Source organism: Paralichthys olivaceus, chromosome 11, assembly GCF_024713975.1.
Source record: "Paralichthys olivaceus isolate ysfri-2021 chromosome 11, ASM2471397v2, whole genome shotgun sequence".
Classification (NCBI taxonomy): Eukaryota; Metazoa; Chordata; class Actinopteri; order Pleuronectiformes; family Paralichthyidae; genus Paralichthys; species Paralichthys olivaceus.
The window spans coordinates 12318590-12337644 of record NC_091103.1 but is presented as its reverse complement, the minus strand read 5'-3'; the positions used below and the strand labels follow the sequence as shown (position 1 = coordinate 12337644).

General features: G+C 42.3%; 1 protein-coding gene across 1 annotated transcript; it reads right to left on the bottom strand.

Annotated features, from left to right (window-relative positions):
- Positions 1-78: 78 nt before the first annotated feature.
- Positions 79-18865, bottom strand: LOC109634604 (NADPH oxidase 4). The gene is made up of 18 exons (XM_020095228.2): positions 17707-18865; positions 17222-17317; positions 13397-13507; positions 13206-13290; positions 11097-11194; positions 10750-10777; positions 10425-10497; positions 8181-8261; positions 7396-7555; positions 6473-6637; positions 6270-6332; positions 5569-5629; positions 4495-4576; positions 3270-3389; positions 3075-3183; positions 2474-2542; positions 1451-1551; positions 79-1358 (listed from the first exon to the last, which is right to left on the bottom strand). The coding sequence occupies exons 1-18, from the start codon at positions 17761-17763 to the stop codon at positions 1238-1240; spliced, it is 1680 nt and encodes a 559-aa protein (XP_019950787.1). The 5' UTR covers positions 17764-18865; the 3' UTR covers positions 79-1237.
- Positions 18866-19055: the final 190 nt, after the last annotated feature.

Sequence of the window (19055 nt, the reverse complement as noted above, 5' to 3'; positions counted from 1 at the left end):
GACTCCTAAACTCCTAAAGCTACTAATATGTACTGTTCCTCATTTATTTTTTATCCATACTCCATTGAGATATGTCAAAGTATTTTGTGGAAATACACATCAGAAGATTTTCACATGTTAAATAACTTGTAAGAAATATAAATAAATTCCAAAAAATAACAAACTTAAAGTACTGGCTTGAGGTGTAGTTGTGCAGGTTTGCTTTAGTACAACAGCAAATCAAACAGGATGAAAACAAAGACTTTATCAAGTGTCGGCTGTCTGTGCTTCGTTTCCACTTCTTTAATCTCAGATCCTGATGAGTGACAGTGTTATTAACCAATCAGAAACTTGTCTCCCAGCTCAGAAACTACAAATCCTGCTCCCTGAGAGGGACACACAGAGCTCCCCTATATTCTCAGAGCTTTTGTTCTCACATGAAAGACATCACATGGTTTTCTGTCCATTTTCAAGGATCTGTCATCAAATATACCTTTCATGGTGACAGTGTGCCAAAGGCTAAGACTCATGGGAGCAGTGGTTTTTCAATGCAAAGTAAAAAGAGACTTCTCCTTATGGTCTCAGTTCGTAAAACTCAGTCTTTTAGAATTTAACGTAACAGCTTGTGTCTGTATTAACATGTCTCTCTACAGCCTGAGGACTTTGGTCAGTAGAGCTGCTCGGGGGCGAGTTTGGTTTTTAAATGGACGATGGATGAGGTTGATCGTTAATCTAAAACAGTTTTTTGCTTATTTGATTTGTCTTGTGGTTCCACTCCTTTGGTTTGGTAACTATTTCTCTGGATAAAAAAATTGTTTTTCTGGTCCCTGGTTCCCTGAAAGATGAACTCCTGTAGTCTCCATGTGTTTGTTGACGTTTTTTCAGATTAGACTTCAGCATGAGTGAACAGATTTACTCCACAGTGGGGGAAAAGATAGAACCAGCAGCAGACGTGGAAAAACAGATCATCAGGAGCTGTTCTCCTCAGCTCGTCTCAGTGGTTTGATCGGATCAGAGGCTGAAGTAGAAGCTTGTGGAGCTCTCGGTCATGGGTCATTTCAGCCTGCAGACACAAGCTTGTGCTACATGGTAACGTCTTCTGCTCCCGGGCCTTTAGTGAGCAGTGACAAGGAGACGTATGAAATATAAATACCGTCTGTTTCTTTTCTTGGACATGCACAAAATTTGACCACGATTGTCCAAAGTTCTTCGGAAATGTACTTTTAAAAAAATGTATAAAATCCATCCCAAAGTTAAATCAGCTGAATGATTCCTTGTTGAATTCAAAGATTGTTCCAGAGGATCGGCTTGAGTTACATAATCTGTGGAGAGTCCTGGAGATGCCCCTCGGTCCACAGCAGAAAACCCCCACTCGCTTACTGAAACCATGGAAGAAGACGGTAATGGTGTGGGATGTTCACAATTCATCAGTTTGACAGAAACAAACATTCTACGTTCTCACGCTACTCACTTCTTATTGGTCCTCCCAATCTCATCAAACAGCAACTTCCACCTGGGTCGTCCAACCAGCAGCCTGGAGGTGAGGGGGCGGTACTTCTCCTCAGACATGCTCTGGAAAAAAAATGATGGGAGACATGGGAAAAAAATTTAAATCCCTAAAAACAATTAAATGAAACCAGGTCTAAATGAACACCCTAAACATTCATGCTCTCAGCAGATTGAAGGTCAGGTTTCAGTCCTCTACTGAAACTTGCCTTAAAGATCCATCAGCCACCATTACGTTCAACTGAGCTTCTGCTTAATATTCCCACAGGAAGCTGATCACATTTCTGTTGTTTAGTTTTTTGTATTAAGGACCAACAGTCCCTTTATTATATATCCTCACACATTAATGTAGTATACATTATATACATAATACAGTATATAGTGGCATTTACAGTCATGTGTGAGGATATAGGAAAATTCCTTATTCATCACGAAATATGAATTATTCTGAGAAATCAGTGAAAATGTAACATGAAACATAAACATGGTGTAAGAGAAAACCACACCATGTTGAATGTGATTCTGTGGTGGTTCAGTTTGTGGTGATAAGCCTCACATTCATCACAGACATGTGGTTTTACATATGTGTTACATATTCATTGTTTGTCTTCGCACCGTGCAACAGTGTGACAGTTTAGATCATAAATACGCTCTCAGGGTATTATTACATCCTGTATTATACTCATATTACATACTATACTTTTCATGGTGACAAAATTTTTTTTTAGCTTAATGGTCCTAATATGTTTTCATATATTTTCATATATGTGATCATGTCATCTTCAATGCACTGGACTCTCTCGCTCCCTCTGTCATGTACTGCCCTCTAGTGGACAAAGTTCTTACACTCACACTTACTGTGAATTTAGAATCTGACCCCAACCATCATGTCTCTAGACTGTGAGAGGAGGCTGGAGTACATCATAGACTAGTGTGTGTGTGTGTGTGTGTGTGTGTGTGTGTGAGTTGGGGTCTTGTCCACACCTACCTGCAGACTGTCTGTCCGGCTGACGTACAGTTTCAGATTAAAGTAGTCTGGTCTGTTTTCCTTCCAAAGCTAAATGACAAGGAAAGTTCAGTGTTTATTGGTGTCGATACTGATTTAGTTAAAAAAAACATTGAAGATAAACAGCAACATTTATTTCAGTTTCTTGAAATATAAGGTGTAAAATTACAAACAGCCACAAAACGGGAATGGTCTTTACTCCAAGACCTTGACTGTTAATTTTTTTCATTTGACTAATATCATTACATTTATATTGTTTAATAGATTTGTATATTTACATACAAGCATGATGGGTATACTAGTAGCCCTATTAGCTGATGGCAAGTTGATTATGTTTACTGATAAAATAGCTTCACCTTTATTTTCTGAATGAACAGTAACCAGGGAAGGCACAGATATTTTCAAGTGAACTACTGAAGTCCTCTCAGACAGTGAGTGTTCTGGCCAAGTGCTGATTTCAAAGCAATCAAAAACTGTACGTGCTTTTCAATCAGTGTCCAAACTCTAATTATTAACCGCAGATGAATTCCCATGTTTTAATTAATGTAACACGTGGGCTATTGCCTGCTGGGTTTATTCTGACCTTGTGATGAAGGGCACACAGCAGCTCAGCAAACCAGTAGAAGGACTGAAGCTCTCTGCAGACCCAAACAAAGTACAACCTCTGCAACCTGAAACCCTCCCAGCCATCACTGAGTGTGCAGCAGGGAGAAAAAAGGTGAAGATGTCAAGTACCTTCATGATTTTTCAGTATGTGGTATTTTTGTTCGTAACTCACAGCAGAGCATGCAGCACGCAGGCAAACGGTGTGACTCCTATTCCACCAGCAACACACACACTGACGTCGTAGTTGAACACTTCCTCTGATGGACTTCCAAATGGGCCGTCCACGTAGAGCCTGAGCAAACAATATGGACAAAAACCACAGAAGCAGATTAGACCCCAAACTGGAAAAATATGCAAACATATATTTATAGCTGCCCCCCCCCCCAGTGTCAGATATACATACACAGATAAACATCCTGCATCTGAGATCCCACAGTCTGTATGTGTGTGTGTGTGTGTGTGTGTGTGTGTGTGTGTGTGTGTGTGTGTGTGTGTGTGTGTGTGTGCGTGTGTGCGTGCGTGTGCATGTGTACAGACGATGGGATCCCCTAACACACACAAACACCCATCGTATCTACAACAGCTGCTCAAACACTTGTAAAACAAAACACACACTTCTCACAAATACACACAAGTACACAGAACATACACATGTGAAATCAATCAGACAATACGATGCATGGAAATCCAAACTGAGCTCAGGAAATGTTTGGTGTCTGAGGAGAGAGAGGCAGAGGCTTTGAGTGTTTATTAGTAGTATTGTAATTTCTCCTATGATAATTAATATGTTTAGTGTTATTACAAATGTTTTACAGTGCTGTGATTCTGAATGTCCACAGGATATTATATGTACTGACAAACACATGAATAAACTCTTAAATCTGCTTACATCTAATCTACAATGCATCTCAACTATTTATCAAACCTGAAAACTATATACTGCAATAATCATTTCCTCCACGGGGGAATTAAGGTATTGATTATCCTGGATTAGAACCTTTATTTTGAAAGACATTTTTAAAAAAGAATATTAGTGGTGATAATTAAAGTAATAAACAAAATATAGATATCCAGAAGTTGCAGAATATCAGTAAAATGAAATTAACCCATTCTTCTCTAACTGTATTTGAACACAGTTGTACACCTTGGCCCACCTAACAGAGAGAGGGGGGCTCTGGGTTACTTTCACAAAACAAACACTCATCCTCTCTGAACCCACATCTCCCTCTCCCTATCTCCCTCTATCTCTCTCCCTCAAACAAACAGCAGGAAGAGCACAGGGGTCAGAGGTCAGGAGGTCAGAACCTCTGACCCCTGTGTGATTCTAAGCTTTCATGAGGAATCAGCCACATCACTCACACAGTCACAGACACAGAGAGAGACAGACAGAAATGTACTTGGGGTATCGCCTCTGATGCACCATGGGAAGGATCTCCAAGTCTGCTCTCGGCTGAGGGAGCAGCAGCTGTGTGAACCGCTCTGAGGAGAGGAGAGGAGGTAATAAAATCACTGGTCTTATCTATAGACTATAGATACAGATGGAAGAACGATGAATGATGCGCCTTCACATCGATGTTTGTCCATCTGTTCTCTCATTTGATGCTATAAAAGTGGGTTGAAATATCATGACTTATATTAAGTCTATGGTCTTATTCCATAGAACAACAAGTTTCATAAATATTGTAAGTATTATGTCTAATACCACGACTATATATACTCAGAGGTCGTTTCTATACACTCCAGTTCAGTGTTCTCCAACATTTCCTTGCTCCATGTTTTCATGGCACAGTAAAGGGCCAACAAAAACAAATTGAATTCCCTTCCTGTGCTTTGAGAGAGAGAGTGTGTGTGTGTGTGTGTGTGTGTGTGTGTGTGTGTGTGTGTGTGTGTGTGTGTGTGTGTGTGTGTGTGTGTGTGTGTGTGTGTGTGTACAGTAGCAAGTGGAAACATTCTTGCATTAGTCTAAATCTCCTGAAAGGGTGACAACTTCCTTCCACAGGGCAAGTGTGAAACAATGGTTACTTTTTATTAAATGATTAACTTTTCCTTTTTCTCTGACATACTGTATGTGCATGTAGAGTGTATGTGCTGTTTATTGTCTTTATAACTGATTGACTGTGTGCACGAGTTAACTCATGGCAAATCCAGATTTGCAACATGACAATAAAACAGTGGGAACCATGCTGACCACGAGATAAAGACACACACACACACACAAAATGTAGATTATCAGAAAAGCATCCTCCCCAGAGAGGAGAGAGAATGAAGAGGAGGACAAAACAAAATGACTTCCTTCCTGTCGACTAATATGAGTCAGTGAGAGTCGGCTTTTATGGTAACGTTTCTGCACATGTAAACCTATGTATGTGTGTGTGCGTTTCTGTGTGTGTGTGTGTCTGTGTGTGTCTGTGTGTGTGTGCGCGTGTTTGTGTGTTTGTGTGGGGTCTCTGCACGTGTTTGTATGAACCCACCAGTCCAGTCTCCCACGACTCGGAGATGGATGCCAAAAGTTTTCTTGTTCTTTGTGGGACACTGCGAGGAGTTAGAGAGCAGACAATGAGTCACAGCGAAACACACACACGTGCACAATTCCAACCAGTACAAGAGGCACAGACGCCTTTTTCATTTATTTTACAATGCGTATGCACACACACATGCACACAGACAGAGCCTTCCTGTTGGCAGACGGCATTATTAGCCTCAGGGGTCTGTCTGCTCTCTGTCAGGGTGATTCTCTACCCTCCTCCTCAAAGCTCCATAACACACCAGGCGCAGGCATGCACAAAGTATTTGTGTGTGTGTGTGACTCTTTGTGAGCGAGTGTGTGTGTGTGTGAATCCCTGTGTGCTGTCGAGGCAGAAAGTTGTTTCTTTATCTTCGGATTCAGCCTCATACAATCTGGACTAAAATCTGCAAACATCAATAAACAATGTGAAACTGAATATTACTGGATGAGCCAGCTGTCAATCAAGTGTCTGCTGACAGTGGAGGGGGCAGGATGTTGAGACAAAGAACTGCATGTTCTTTGTTGGAGGGGGGGGCGCGTTTAAGAAACTGTAAAAACATGTGTGTGTGTGTGTGTGTGTGTGTGTGTGTGTGTGTGTGTGTGTGTACACTGTGTCATGAGTGAGGAATGTGTTGCAGCAACTTGGTGGGTTACATTAAGTCTTACCGTCGTTAGGGTGAAGGGATGGTTCTCAAACGAAGAGACACCTGGACAGTTGAGAAGAATATACTGAGAAAAAGAGAGAGATGGAGGAAGAGAGAGAGGGCAGAAAAAGAGGGGGCGATGAATAAAAAAGGATGAAAGAATGAAGTACAACTGAGTTGCAGCAAAATCCTGTTTGGAGATAAATCCTCGCCATGTCCTCTCACCTGCCCAGGACGAGCTTTGAAGTTTTTCTTTAGCATCCGCAACTCAATGACATCACATGGATGCCTGTTGACTGTCACCACGGTAACGGGGTCACTGCCCCTGATGTAGCGGTAGAAACGCTCCGCACAGTAGAGACAGAGAGGACCGGACACCCACAGCCACGTCTGAACACACATGGAGACACAACGCAGCACTAAATAACACACAAACCTGATCATCATCCCAACCTGAGAGCCTCCACATCTTCTTCTTCTCCTTTTAAACATTTTCTTTGATTTCTCAGAGAATAATTCATGGATCTTGATTTTTAAAAATCAGAAAAGTTTTTATGAGTGTGAGCAATTTGGTGCAGGTCCAAATAAGAGTCTGGATGTAGTGAATCTAAATGAGGTTTCATAAGGAGACTGTTGGGCCTTGGTGGAGATATGTGCTCTACTGAGTGACGTGAACATAAACTTTGATACCGTTATATCTGTGAAAGGCTCATATTTGCCAAATCAGCCAACCTATGAGAGACTTAATGCTGACTCTATCTCACACCCTCTCTCAGTGTGTGGGATTTGTTTCTCCAGTTACCTGCCGCAGACTAATTGCTCACAGCTCCAGTAAAGCCTGGGAAGCACAACCGGGTATAAGAGGGATTTTATGGAACCAGCTCGTTGCTTAACAACCACGTGCAAACACATAATCACACACGCAGGAAGAAACACACACAAACACAGGCCTTGATGTAGAGAGGATGTCTACTCCTCCCTTACAGCTCTACACCTCTAATAAAACCCTCCTGACACTTCGCAAACACGCAGCACACGTGAACAACACTTACACACCCACTGCAGCACAGACAACTTTTCTTTCAGCCCAAACAAAAATAAACGTCAATGCCAGGGTACACGTAATAGATGCCCACACACACACAGACCTGGGGGTAGTGAGGTTGGAAGTGAGCCTCCTCTCTGCATCTCCTCTCCTCATCTTCACCCTGCTCCAGCTCCTTGTCGTGCTGCCCGGTGTTGCTCTGATTGGCTCGGAGGCAGCCAGGAGGGTGGGTCTCGATGTTGGTCTGATACTTCAGAGCTCCACTGTTGGAAAAAATCAAAGTTGGACTTCAGTTGGTGTTGGTTTTTTTTATTTTACAGTAATTTTTTATAAGAGTTGCTTGTCACCAGCATTACCACCAAGTAAACGGGGGGTTTAGAACAGGCACTGCACTAACAATAAAAGTACAGCTTCCTGTTATAGTACAATTTATCCACACTGTATCTATCACACTACAGCACTGAAGCAACAGGACTATGGTTGATGGACTGTCAGCAAAAGTGAAATAAAATCCTAATGATTTCACACAAAAAAGGAAAAGGACATTGCTGTGTTGAAAAAGTGGCATGAAGTGAATTTTATAAAATGAAACCTGTTTGTACAAAAGGATCCATATTGTGGCTGCTGAGGAAAACATGAGTTTGTCAGGTTGAAGTTGCTGCAGGAGAGTTAGAGATGTCTCCAGCTGTCAGTGGGAGTCGGAGATTTGCTGACTTACACAGGTGAAGCTAAATTCTTATCTCATCCTCTGTAGGTGGTTGATAAGACGGGGACAAACTGTACCGACAATGCAGAACAACTTGGCGACTCCTACAGGGATAAAGCCACATACACACTCAGACACACAGATTTAGTGCTGCCATCAGCGGACTGAGACGCGAGACCTACCCGACCATGTGCACCATGAGGATGATGTAGAAGACGATGAAGAGGTTGTGTGTGTACCAGAAGATCTCATAGTTGGACACCCTGAGAAAAAAAAATCACGACATAACAAACTATTACTTCTAAATGAAACCTGGGATGTTTAAAAAGAGAAAATAAATGAATGCAATGAGTCAAAGAGGAATAAAAACTTTGTCATATGAACATGATGGAAACAGACGTACAAGAGAAACACAAAGAGCACAAAAGAAGAAAGGTCGGAGCTTGTTCAGAAGCTCAGAGCCTGAGTAAGCAGGACACCAGAGGTCAATATTAAAGGGGTCATTACACACAATGACCCCCCCCCATAAACACTACAAACAATGAACATCATCAGACCCTGTATTCTTCCTCTTTGACCGCAGCTTCTTTCATGTTTGTTTTCTTTGAGTAGATCCTGTTTCTGTGCCGGGCTGAGCGGCAGCATTCACGTTAAATCATCTAAAAGACCAGCGTTCACTTCCTGTTAGGTCATTTTCTCAAAATCAACTTTGGTAACATCTTGGTTTATACTGTAGTTCCATATTTATAATCAAAGCAGAATTATGAAGAATACAAACTTTTACAACTTGTTTGGAAAAAATGTGTACAACACTTCACCTTTACAACTACAACCTACAGAAATACATGACAAATGAGCTGCCTTGCTTCCAAGAAACCAAACCAGAGTAATCTTCTTTTTATGATCATTTTAAGACCATCATTATATGTGGTGCATTACACATAAACATTTTATTACTTACATTCCTGACCATTGTGTCAAACTATTTGCATTTTTCTTACATAGTTTCCTGTATTTTAAGGACGGGTGGGAAACATGTGGGTAAACAAATGAAAATCATCTTCATCAATTATCTGTTTTTTGTTAACAACAATAATTATGAACTTAATTATGAACTTTCAGAGATACTGTAAGTTACCACAGTGGAGGAGTTGTAAGTATTAGAAAGACGTGTGTATGGACCAAGGACACCAGACACTAGACTGGAGGAGCCAGGGATCAAACCACCGATCTTCTGGTTGGTGGACGGCCCTCTCTACCTCCTCAGCCACATCTCACATACGAATATAATTGGTTATGATGTTAAATGGTAAAACTCTATATGTTAAGAACCCTGTGCACATTAATGTGTGTTAATATCAGGGGATCACATGGGACTTATTAGGTGGGTATTCCTCCGCTCTGCTGCAGCCATCATCCCACCTCCCCAGCCACTCACCCAAACTCTTATCTAAAGCCTTAAGTGGTCTGGAAAAGCCTCTTATCCTCTGTTCAATTAGTGAGGGAAGCAAGAAGAGCGCGCACACACACACACACACACACACAGACACACACACACACACACTCACACAGAGTGGTTGACCCACCATGACCTGAGTAATGACAGAGCTGAGAGTGAAACACTTAGTGTGGATTTGCTCTGTAACAGAGCACAGTTAGCATGTCTCCTTATGGTCTCCATCTCCCTGTCTTCATCTCACAAACACACAGGGACACAGAGGGACAGAGACAAATGCAGAGACACGTCTATTCAAGCGCAAGAGCTCTGGCTGTATTTAGAGAATTAATAACTGTCTCTGTGTTTCAAGAACTGAACTGTCTGCAGTGTTTTCAGGCATGAACAAAAAATTGGATCCGGACACGTGTTGCCAAGTTTGCCTTCCACACATGAAAAATGAAGAAAGAGATTGTCTTGGTCAGACGTGTTCACAACAGGAAAGTTTCCGGAAAATTCCGGCGAGGGGTAGAACTTGCAGGAGGCAGGACATGACGTATACATTTAAATAATTGGGAATCACTTATTTTTGTTTACAGCACTTTGACACCGGCGCCAGCCCTTAATGTCGAAAGCTCGGATCTCATCGTGTCTCCAATTTGACAACTTCTTCCATGTGTATCACTTCTTTTTCATCCTGAGATATTCATAGTCTTCCCGTTTTTTTCAGGATTGCGTTGGTCTTTTGTTAAAAAATCTCATTGACACGCCCACTCACTAGCTGTGAATTTTCTTTCTGTATTCTCACACGGGCTCACTCGGACATTTGACAAGAGGGCACTCAGGAAAACTTTATAATGGTCATGTGTAAAACACTGCTGCTTGCAGCTTTCGCCAAAATGTATCCACATAACACATCTGTGACACAACACAAAGCAAACCCATTAAACTTTTGTGATTAAGATGGAGGACGGTGGTTTAGTTGACCTACCGTACGCAGGAGGAGGAGGACATGAACATCAGGAAGAGGATGAGAACCAACAGGACACCAGTGACTCCTGGGACTTAAAGAGAATAAGCCAATAAGAGAGCAGTGAATTAATGTCCCAGGAAACATACATGTATCCATCTGCAATGGGGGATTTATCCATCCAGGTTACACGATATACTGAATGAGGCTGTTTTAATTTCTACAAGGATTTATCCTAACTGGGAAAACAGCAAATAAAGAGAAGATATACAAAGAGAGAGAAAGAAAGGGATATACAGTGTAAATTTATATGCAATGCTGTATAAGAGTGAGTTGTCTTTCTTACTTGTGGTCAAGATGATCAGCTTTGGATCCTGGAGAGGAAAAGGAATAAAAGGGAGAGTGGTTAGTGCATCTTCCACGTCTAAGTAACCAACTGTGCCAACTGTGTACCGGGGAGAGTAATCAGTCTGCAGGCTTCAATCCAGCACATGACAGGTGACATTCTTCACTAAGTTCCCCCCTCTACTAGAGAGGGTATCAATTGACTGTAGTCTGAGGACATTTATGGTAGACTACCCTCGCTCAAGAGTAAGGAGATTTTTTGAACTTTGTGTACGTTTTTCCTCACGTGTACAAACGACTTGAGTTAGATCTTGTAGTGTACAAACACCACGTGGCTATGTGTCTCACCTCTCCTCTGTGGCGAGCCAAATTGAGAGCAGGAAAGTCGTCCGAGTACCTCACACTGAAGTTCATGACGTTCACCAAGTGGGCAGACACGTGCACAACTGCAGAAGGGACGAGAGGCGGATTGCACACAAAAAGAAAGGGTGACTTAAAACACACGCTTAATTGCGGAGACACCAGCAGGTAACACACCACTTCAAACAGACACGCACCCGATTGTTTAGGTCAAAATAAACTCAGCGAACACTCATACAGACATTTCTTTGTCCATTCAGCAGAAAGTCAGCAAAACACCCTCCTGACTCACTGACACATGCACGCACACACACACTCACACACACGTCCCTGACATCACAGGCTAACCACGCAGCCCTTGGACAGCTGATGGAATTAGGGGCTGTAATCATGAGACACAAGGGTCCTTTTCTCTCCCTCACATCCTTTCTCACTCCCACTGCTTCCCACCCCTCTCTTCCCCCTCCCTCTCTTTCTCTGTCTTCTCTGAACCTGGGTCTCACTTCCTTCCCCACTAACTCCCTGTTGTCATTGTCGTTTGTTGTCTCAGAACTTCAGCGTTCCGCTATTAGATTATGACAAAGAGGCATGTATGTGTAAAGACTGTGTGTGTGTGTGCGATAAGTACTACTGGCGTTGTGGGGACCTACATCTGCAGTGGCATTACTGGGACCTGTCTTCCCTATGGGAACATCACAACATAAATCTTTACATTTTAAGACACGTTTTAACAATAGGGTTTACACATGTAGCTGCTATGGTTAAGGTCAGACTGTGTGTGTGTGTGTGTGTGTGTGTGTGTGTGTGTGTGTGTGTGTGTGTGTGTGTGTGTGTGTGAGAAGCTACTGACGAAAGATGGATTAAGCTTGACATATGATATAATAGTGAAGAACAGATGTCATGTCTTGCAGTCTTTGCTTTTCTTTCGTTCTATCAGCTGTGTGGCAGTGTCAGTCGATCCATTCAGACTAAAATATCTCAACAACTATCGAGTGGATATCCTCTGGAGGAGCGTGGTATAAATTCATAACATAGAGCTTGTGTTGCAAACAAAGCGCATGAAGTTTAAGACACCATGTAACAAAATACCTGTTCCTATCACTCGTGTTTTTTAAGCTTGATCCACACTAAAGTCAGGACAACTGCTACACAAATCTTGACCATTCTTTTATAGTGTTTTATGGAAATGCAACACCAAATCATTGTCGTGCACCTGTGAAATCAATCATGCGAGTCCTCTGCACATGCTGCAGCACTGCTTTACTCTACATCAGATGTCTCTGTCTAAAATCAAAACTTTTGAGCGTGCAAGAACTGTGTTATGAAGGGGAGAACCCTCTTTTGCACCAGCCTGCGAACTTTTGGTGACAGAGCGTTCAGCGTGGCGGCCCCCACCCTCTGGAACTCTTTCCCATCTCACATCCGCAATGCCCCATCTCTGGACACCCAGAGGAAACTCATGAAAACCCACCTGTTCACCACAGCTTATGGACTCTAGCCTCAGCCAATCATCAGTATTCAGCCAACCATCAGTATTATTATCTTGTGTTGGTTTCTTTTGTTTTCTCTCTGTAAAGCACCTTGGGTACCCTGAAAACATATTTTTTTGCATCCCGGATCCCATCAGCTACTATAACAGCATTGCTCCTTAACAGTTTGAGGACCTCTACGATACGATACAATACTTGGGGCAGATCACTGCAGAGGAGAAGTACACAGAATAGTGTTGTACATAGTAGTGCTGATTTCACTTGCCTTCATCTTTTTTCCTGAGCCTTGTGTTACTGTAAAAACAATGATATGAGCCAGGCAACCCCGAAAAGAAACAAAAACAAAAACCTGCTCACAGACTTGATGAATAAAAGGAAGAAGCCTGTAAACTGGAGACACAGCAGACACGCAGCTGCGAGGAGCTCCCATGATGTCATGAGCAGATCATCTTGGGAAACACACGCACACACACACACAGCTGGACAGCAAAAACACACGAGACCAGCTGGAGGGGCATCACAGCCGGTTCATTTATCCCCAGTTAAAACACACACACACACTTTAAACACTGATACATAAATATGTGAGCTGCTGTGTCAGCTTTACCAGAGAAGATGCAGATGGTGACTCCACAGGCCACATGAAAGGTCTTGCTCTTGTCCAGCAGTCTGCGCGTCTTTCTGCTCGATACCTGCACGAGCATGTGTGTGTAACAAGGTTAAGTCATGCATTCATGGAAACCAAGACACACAACTCATTTTCCACGTATCCTTCACTCCGTTCTTTCCTTTACTTACAGTGTGTGTTCCTCGAACAAAGGTGAGCAGTGAGCGACACATGGGCAAGAGCACCAAGCTGCAGTTCAGGTTCAGCACCGACGCAGACGCCCTGCTGATGCACAGACCGAGCTGGGAGACACACACAGATATAGACACACACATTGTGAGGCAGGTTGCTGCAATGGGACCTGATTCAGCAGATGTAAAGTGAGAAGGGTCTGGCAGATTAAGACACTTTTGAGCTGTTCCTATTCAGATTAAGACTATTCAGTGTGAGCACTGAGGCCTTGAGGCATGACTTCCTGCTGCAGAGACATTTAAAACTAAATCTTTGTTCAGTGTGGAGGGCCAAGAACCAGTTTCTTTTAGGCAGCTCTCCACTGGGACTTTGCCTTTGAATACAAATCAATACATTAATGAACAGTTCATTACAAACAAAAGGAAGTCTGACAAACATGGCTTGTTGGGGCCATTGCCAATACTGATATTGGCCAGTAAATATATATATATATATATATAATATATATGAAGGAAATTGCCATAAACTAACCCTCAAAGAAATGTTTTCACTTTGTGTAAAAATCTAAATTATACAAATTGTTGTTTTGTAAAGTGGGCAGTGTATTTGAAGTCACATGGACCGGATGTCAGCCATGTGATCTGGCTTTAGAAATCTAAAGCGACAGGTAAAATAAAAGCTTCTTTTTTTTTTTTTAACGCTCGATGTACTTTGGCATCTGCTAAACTCTGCACATTTAAACACTTTCTTGGCAGCCTTTGTGTGCACTGCCAGTGCCGTCGCTTCCGATTACGTCTCAGGAAGTGAAACACACTGGAGATGAAGGTGTATAGCTCAGAGGAACAGGGCGAGACAGACAGCTCATGTGTGAAGCTGTATTCTGACCTTTTAAGGGATATTCCACCCAAAATCAATGGGTTCAAGTGGTGGTAAGCTCAAAGCGATGCACCACAATCCAAGAAGTTAGCTAAAAAAATATCAATTATACGCACAGCTACAACTTGTCAAATTTAGGCTAACTAATATCCAACTAACTAATCTCAACTCAAGTCTTCAGGCAGCTCCAGTAAATCCCTCCTATCCAGTTACCCCCAGAGAGCCACGGATGTGATCCCAAACATACAGCTGTGTGCACATTCACTTTGAGAGAGATGTCAAAGCCTGAAGACGGAAAACTCCAGTAACCAAAAGGAGACCTTAAACTAAAGTGTACAATGAAGCAGCACCAAGTTTCACCATGCGAGAGACAAAGGAATGGAATATTGCTCTCCCCCTGAAGAAATAAAAAACTGAAATCTAGACTCATATATGATACGTCCCCAAAAACATTTTTTAGAAGTGGGCTGTTTTAAAACATGCAGAAGCACCAGCTCCATGTCAACACAGAAACAAACGTCTAACTTCATGCAGCACGCAGGTCAAAGTTAGAATCTACATATAGTGAGTCCAGGTTAACACCAGTGCACTTAAAGCGTCTGATACATTTAGCCTTTTAAAACTTCCCACATACACGTTCACTCTTCACAGCTTCACAAAGAAAAGCAGCTGACGGCAAAAGCCACAGGCAAGAGATCTGATATCCTGCTTTCTGTACATCCCCAACACATCGCAGACACACACACACACATCGCAGACACACTCACACATCGCAGACACACTCACACATCGCAGACACACACACACACACACACACACACACACACACACACACACAGACACACACACATACACACACACACACTGAAACATACAGGTGAACAAGACAAGATGCTTTTTGAAGTTAAATCTAAATCCCCTTCGGTAGAATTAAAGCTTTGAAATACATCTCTGTCTTACATGTGTGCACACACATTCACACTCTCTCGCTCTCTAACACACACACACATAAACTTAAGCCCTCTGGCAAGGCATTCAGTCAAAGCCAGCGGCGTGCCCACACTTGCCCCTCTCTCCCCCGTGCCTCCCACTGTACAGGCAGTGCATGAATAGCTCACACATGGCGTTTGCAGCCTCATCTAAATTTTGCCTCTAATTCATCGCTGCACAAATTGTTTCCTCTGTTTGATTCTCATAGTGTCAGCTCATCGTTTAAAGCTGTTTACCAAGTACTGCAACATACTCCACATTGTCTCCTACACCTGCTTCTAATGCTCGCAGGTTGTTTTAAGAAGATACTTATTAGAGAATCACCACATCCACAACACAATATTAAAAAGACTGAGGACATCATTGTGCTAGATTTAGGCCCAAGGCAAGTATCTAATAATGAAGCAGATCACAGTGATCTCAGGTTACAGAGAAGAATTTAAATGGCTAACACATTAAAAAACAGTAGGCAGTAGAGCGCATACTGAAAATCAAGCTACCGCACAGTTCCCACACTGATATCATGGTTTTAATCATGTCTGAGATTATTTTAACCAAGATTCATGAATTCTCAGAGATATAAACAAAAATGTTGTAAAACTGATTCTCTCACAATATCGGAGAAAGTGAACAAAAATTCCTGGATCTGGATCCACACCAACATTTAACAGCTTCCTCCCTGACCTATACCACAAGCTTCCACCAAGGCTCATGGTAATCTGTCCAGTCCTTTTTGCATAATCCTGCTAACTAATAGAAAAACAAAGAAACAAACAAAAACAGATGAACACATAAATTCCTCAGCAGAGGTATAGAAGGGTGTTCAGAACACACTTCCATCAAGGTTAACACAATGTTAATGATATTGAAAAACATCATGGATCCACCAGTTTATCTGGATCTGATTAAAAATGTCATGGATTCTACTTGAGGTCATGGCCCCGCTCTTCCACAAAATTCCATGGGAAGTGGCTCTGTAGTTTTGGCATAATCTTTCTTACAGAGAGCAACATGATGCAAACTGAGATCTTTAACATGACAGAGGAACCAGCTGGTGCAAAGCAGAAGAAAGCCAAACTGTCTGATCGGACGGTGTTGTCAGTGTATTTCCTGTTTGTTGTGTATCCCAAGACAAGGAAGACTTTCTCTGCAACAAACACACAACAACATGAACTTGTGACAATAATTACACCAACACTTATGTGGGTTAGCAAGAATCAAATTCCTGACCCAGTGTGTGAGTGAGTGTGTGTGTGTGTGTGTATGTGTGTGTGTGTGTGTGCCCAGGCTCATGTCACTATTAGCTGATCCAAGAGTCAGAGCACACACACACACACACACACCTAATTGCTGTCACAGAGTTTACAGTCATAACTCAGACTCATTAAAGTTGTGTTTGACAGATGAGCATGCAGCTCACATCTTGTTTCCGAGATATTCATGGAAATCTTTGAAGCTGTTGAAAACAGCAGCTAGTTTTTTCAACATTTTGAAACCGTGCTGACGGAAACCTCCAGTTGCATTGTTGTTTGTCTGCGCAGCCACTAAAAAGCATTTGGATTCACACTACAAGATATATGAGGATGCCAACACTGGAAAACTAGTTTGTTTCTGTGCTACAAATGGTAATCACGCTACCTGTACATTTTTACATTGATATCCAAATTTCTGAACTGCTATTTTTCACTAATTTTCCTACTAATTCATTCAGGTTTGAAGACAGGGAGACTTTCGGTGTCATGGCTGTGTAAAAGCTTTACATGATGTGATGTGTGGGAGTTCAGGTAACAAACAACAGATGTTACAAAAAGGCCTCAATTTTTCAACCTTTCACTTAAAGGAAGCCATTGTGTTCGTGTTTCACTTTTATCAGGATGCAACAGTGATTGGAAGTATTAACACATATGAGGTGAATGATAAAAGTATTTAGGGCTGTGTGTTTGTGTGTCAGGTCTCACCCCGAGCATCTCGTACAGGTAGTGATACTGATGTCCAGTGGAATAGAGCAGGAAGGTCCTGAGGAAGAGCCAGGTGTTTGCTGCCAACCACAGCATCTACACACATACACACACACACACACACACACACACACACACACACACACACACACACACACACACAAAGAGAGAGAGAGAGAGAGAGAGAGAGATCAATAAGCAGCACAGCATGTACAGCATGTAGTTCACTACCACTGCATTTGATCATTATTCTATAATATACAGTTTGCAGTAGTTTGCATTTATACACAATATTAATGAATCAACATTAAACTCACTATTGATCAGGATCACTGATCCATGACATCATTTTGTGATTTTTCCTGAGAACAAAAGTTCTCTTCAGAAAAAGTATTTAAACTTATCATCTGGTACATCAGATGAATACATGAACAGTAAAATGTTGGAGAGCAGTTTGAAAAACTTTGGTCAAACTTTATTCTCACCAGGATCAAATGTTTTCCTCCCTCGTTGGCGACCCAGCTCCGCAGCGACACAACCATGTTGCCCCCCGGCTCCGGGTCAGGCAGCTGCCCCGACTTCTCACCCGAGCCTCGGTGTGTCAGAGAGACGAGGAGCCGTCCTCCCTCAGCTCCGTCTGTGTCCGTGTGTCTGTCCTCACACCGGCCGGTGTCTGCGTCCTCCCGCCCGCTCTCCCTGTTCCTCCGCTCCGGTCCGAGCTGAGCTCACTTTGACTTTTCATCCCCCCAAAATCAGACGCGTCTGGGCGGCATCATCTCTGTCCGTCTCCGCCTCCTCCTCCTCTCACCTCGGCCCGCTCCACATCCACAGGCCTGCGGGTGTGAGAGTCCAGCACCGCCCCTCACATCCAGAACACTTCCCCGCTGCAGACCCGAGACAGGCAGGGAGCGAGACACACCACTCCTCCCTGCCGCTAGAGGGCGCCACAGACTAACCTGTACCACTGAAGCGGCCTGAGAAAAGAAATTTGGGCCAACTTTATGTGTCACCAAACTGAATGGCCCAACACACAAATGATCTAGAATCAAACATCACTAAACTCTACACCAACACTCCTGTTCACCAGAGCAGATCAGAAAACCTTTGGAACTGTAGATATTATTTTAACAACACAACAGTGCTGCCCTTTATTTAGTATTGTAGGTAATGGGTGTTTTTTTTTACTTTCTTGTGAATATCTAAAAAAAAAAGTTGCAGAGATCTTGATGAACAACATCAGGCATACACTGAATGAAGAACATGATTTACCAACCTTGAAAAAATTACACACACAAATGATATTAGCGCAATTGATCATTTTAATTTGAAAAAAGTTCAACTTTTGTTTTTGTGTCACAAATTAAAAGTACTTGTTTTTCCTTTTTTTGTGCAACATGGTGTGGCTTGAATGTAAGTGGACTGTTGGGCCTTGTGCTCTTGAGTGTCAGTCTAGTTCGTCTTGGTTTGGGGAAAAGCTTAAGGTCACAGCACTGAGTTATAGTGAGTGCGTTTTAAAATTCAACTTAAGTTTAATGTTGTCTTTATCAACAAAGGATTCAAGCTTTGAATGTTCATTCACTATCTGACCTTTTGTTTCACTTATTTCAATGTGTTTTAACTTTGTGACAACAGTTGCAATGGGGACAAGAGACCCCGTGTCCACAAAAACCACAGAGAAGGTTCCCATCACTTCACATCTGTGTTGAATACTCTTGAGACTAAATAAAAGCAAATCCCCGGAGTGAGGTTCCTAAATGTTGTGGAAAATCTTCTCTGAAATGTGTATTGATACACACTTTATCATTTGGTGGAAACAAAGCCAGGATATGAGGCT

Excerpts from the sequence above, each read along its gene's own strand:
- LOC109634604 (XM_020095228.2), bottom strand. The coding sequence starts at position 17,763 with ATGGTTGTGTCGCTGCGGAGCTGGGTCGCCAACGAGGGAGGAAAACAT. Across the intron at positions 3,390-4,494 it reads CATCAGAGGCGATACCCCAA|GCTCTACGTGGACGGCCCAT; the intron begins GTACATTTCTGT and ends TTGTTTGCTCAG. Across the intron at positions 1,552-2,473 it reads GCCGGACAGACAGTCTGCAG|AGCATGTCTGAGGAGAAGTA; the intron begins GTAGGTGTGGAC and ends TTTTTTTTCCAG.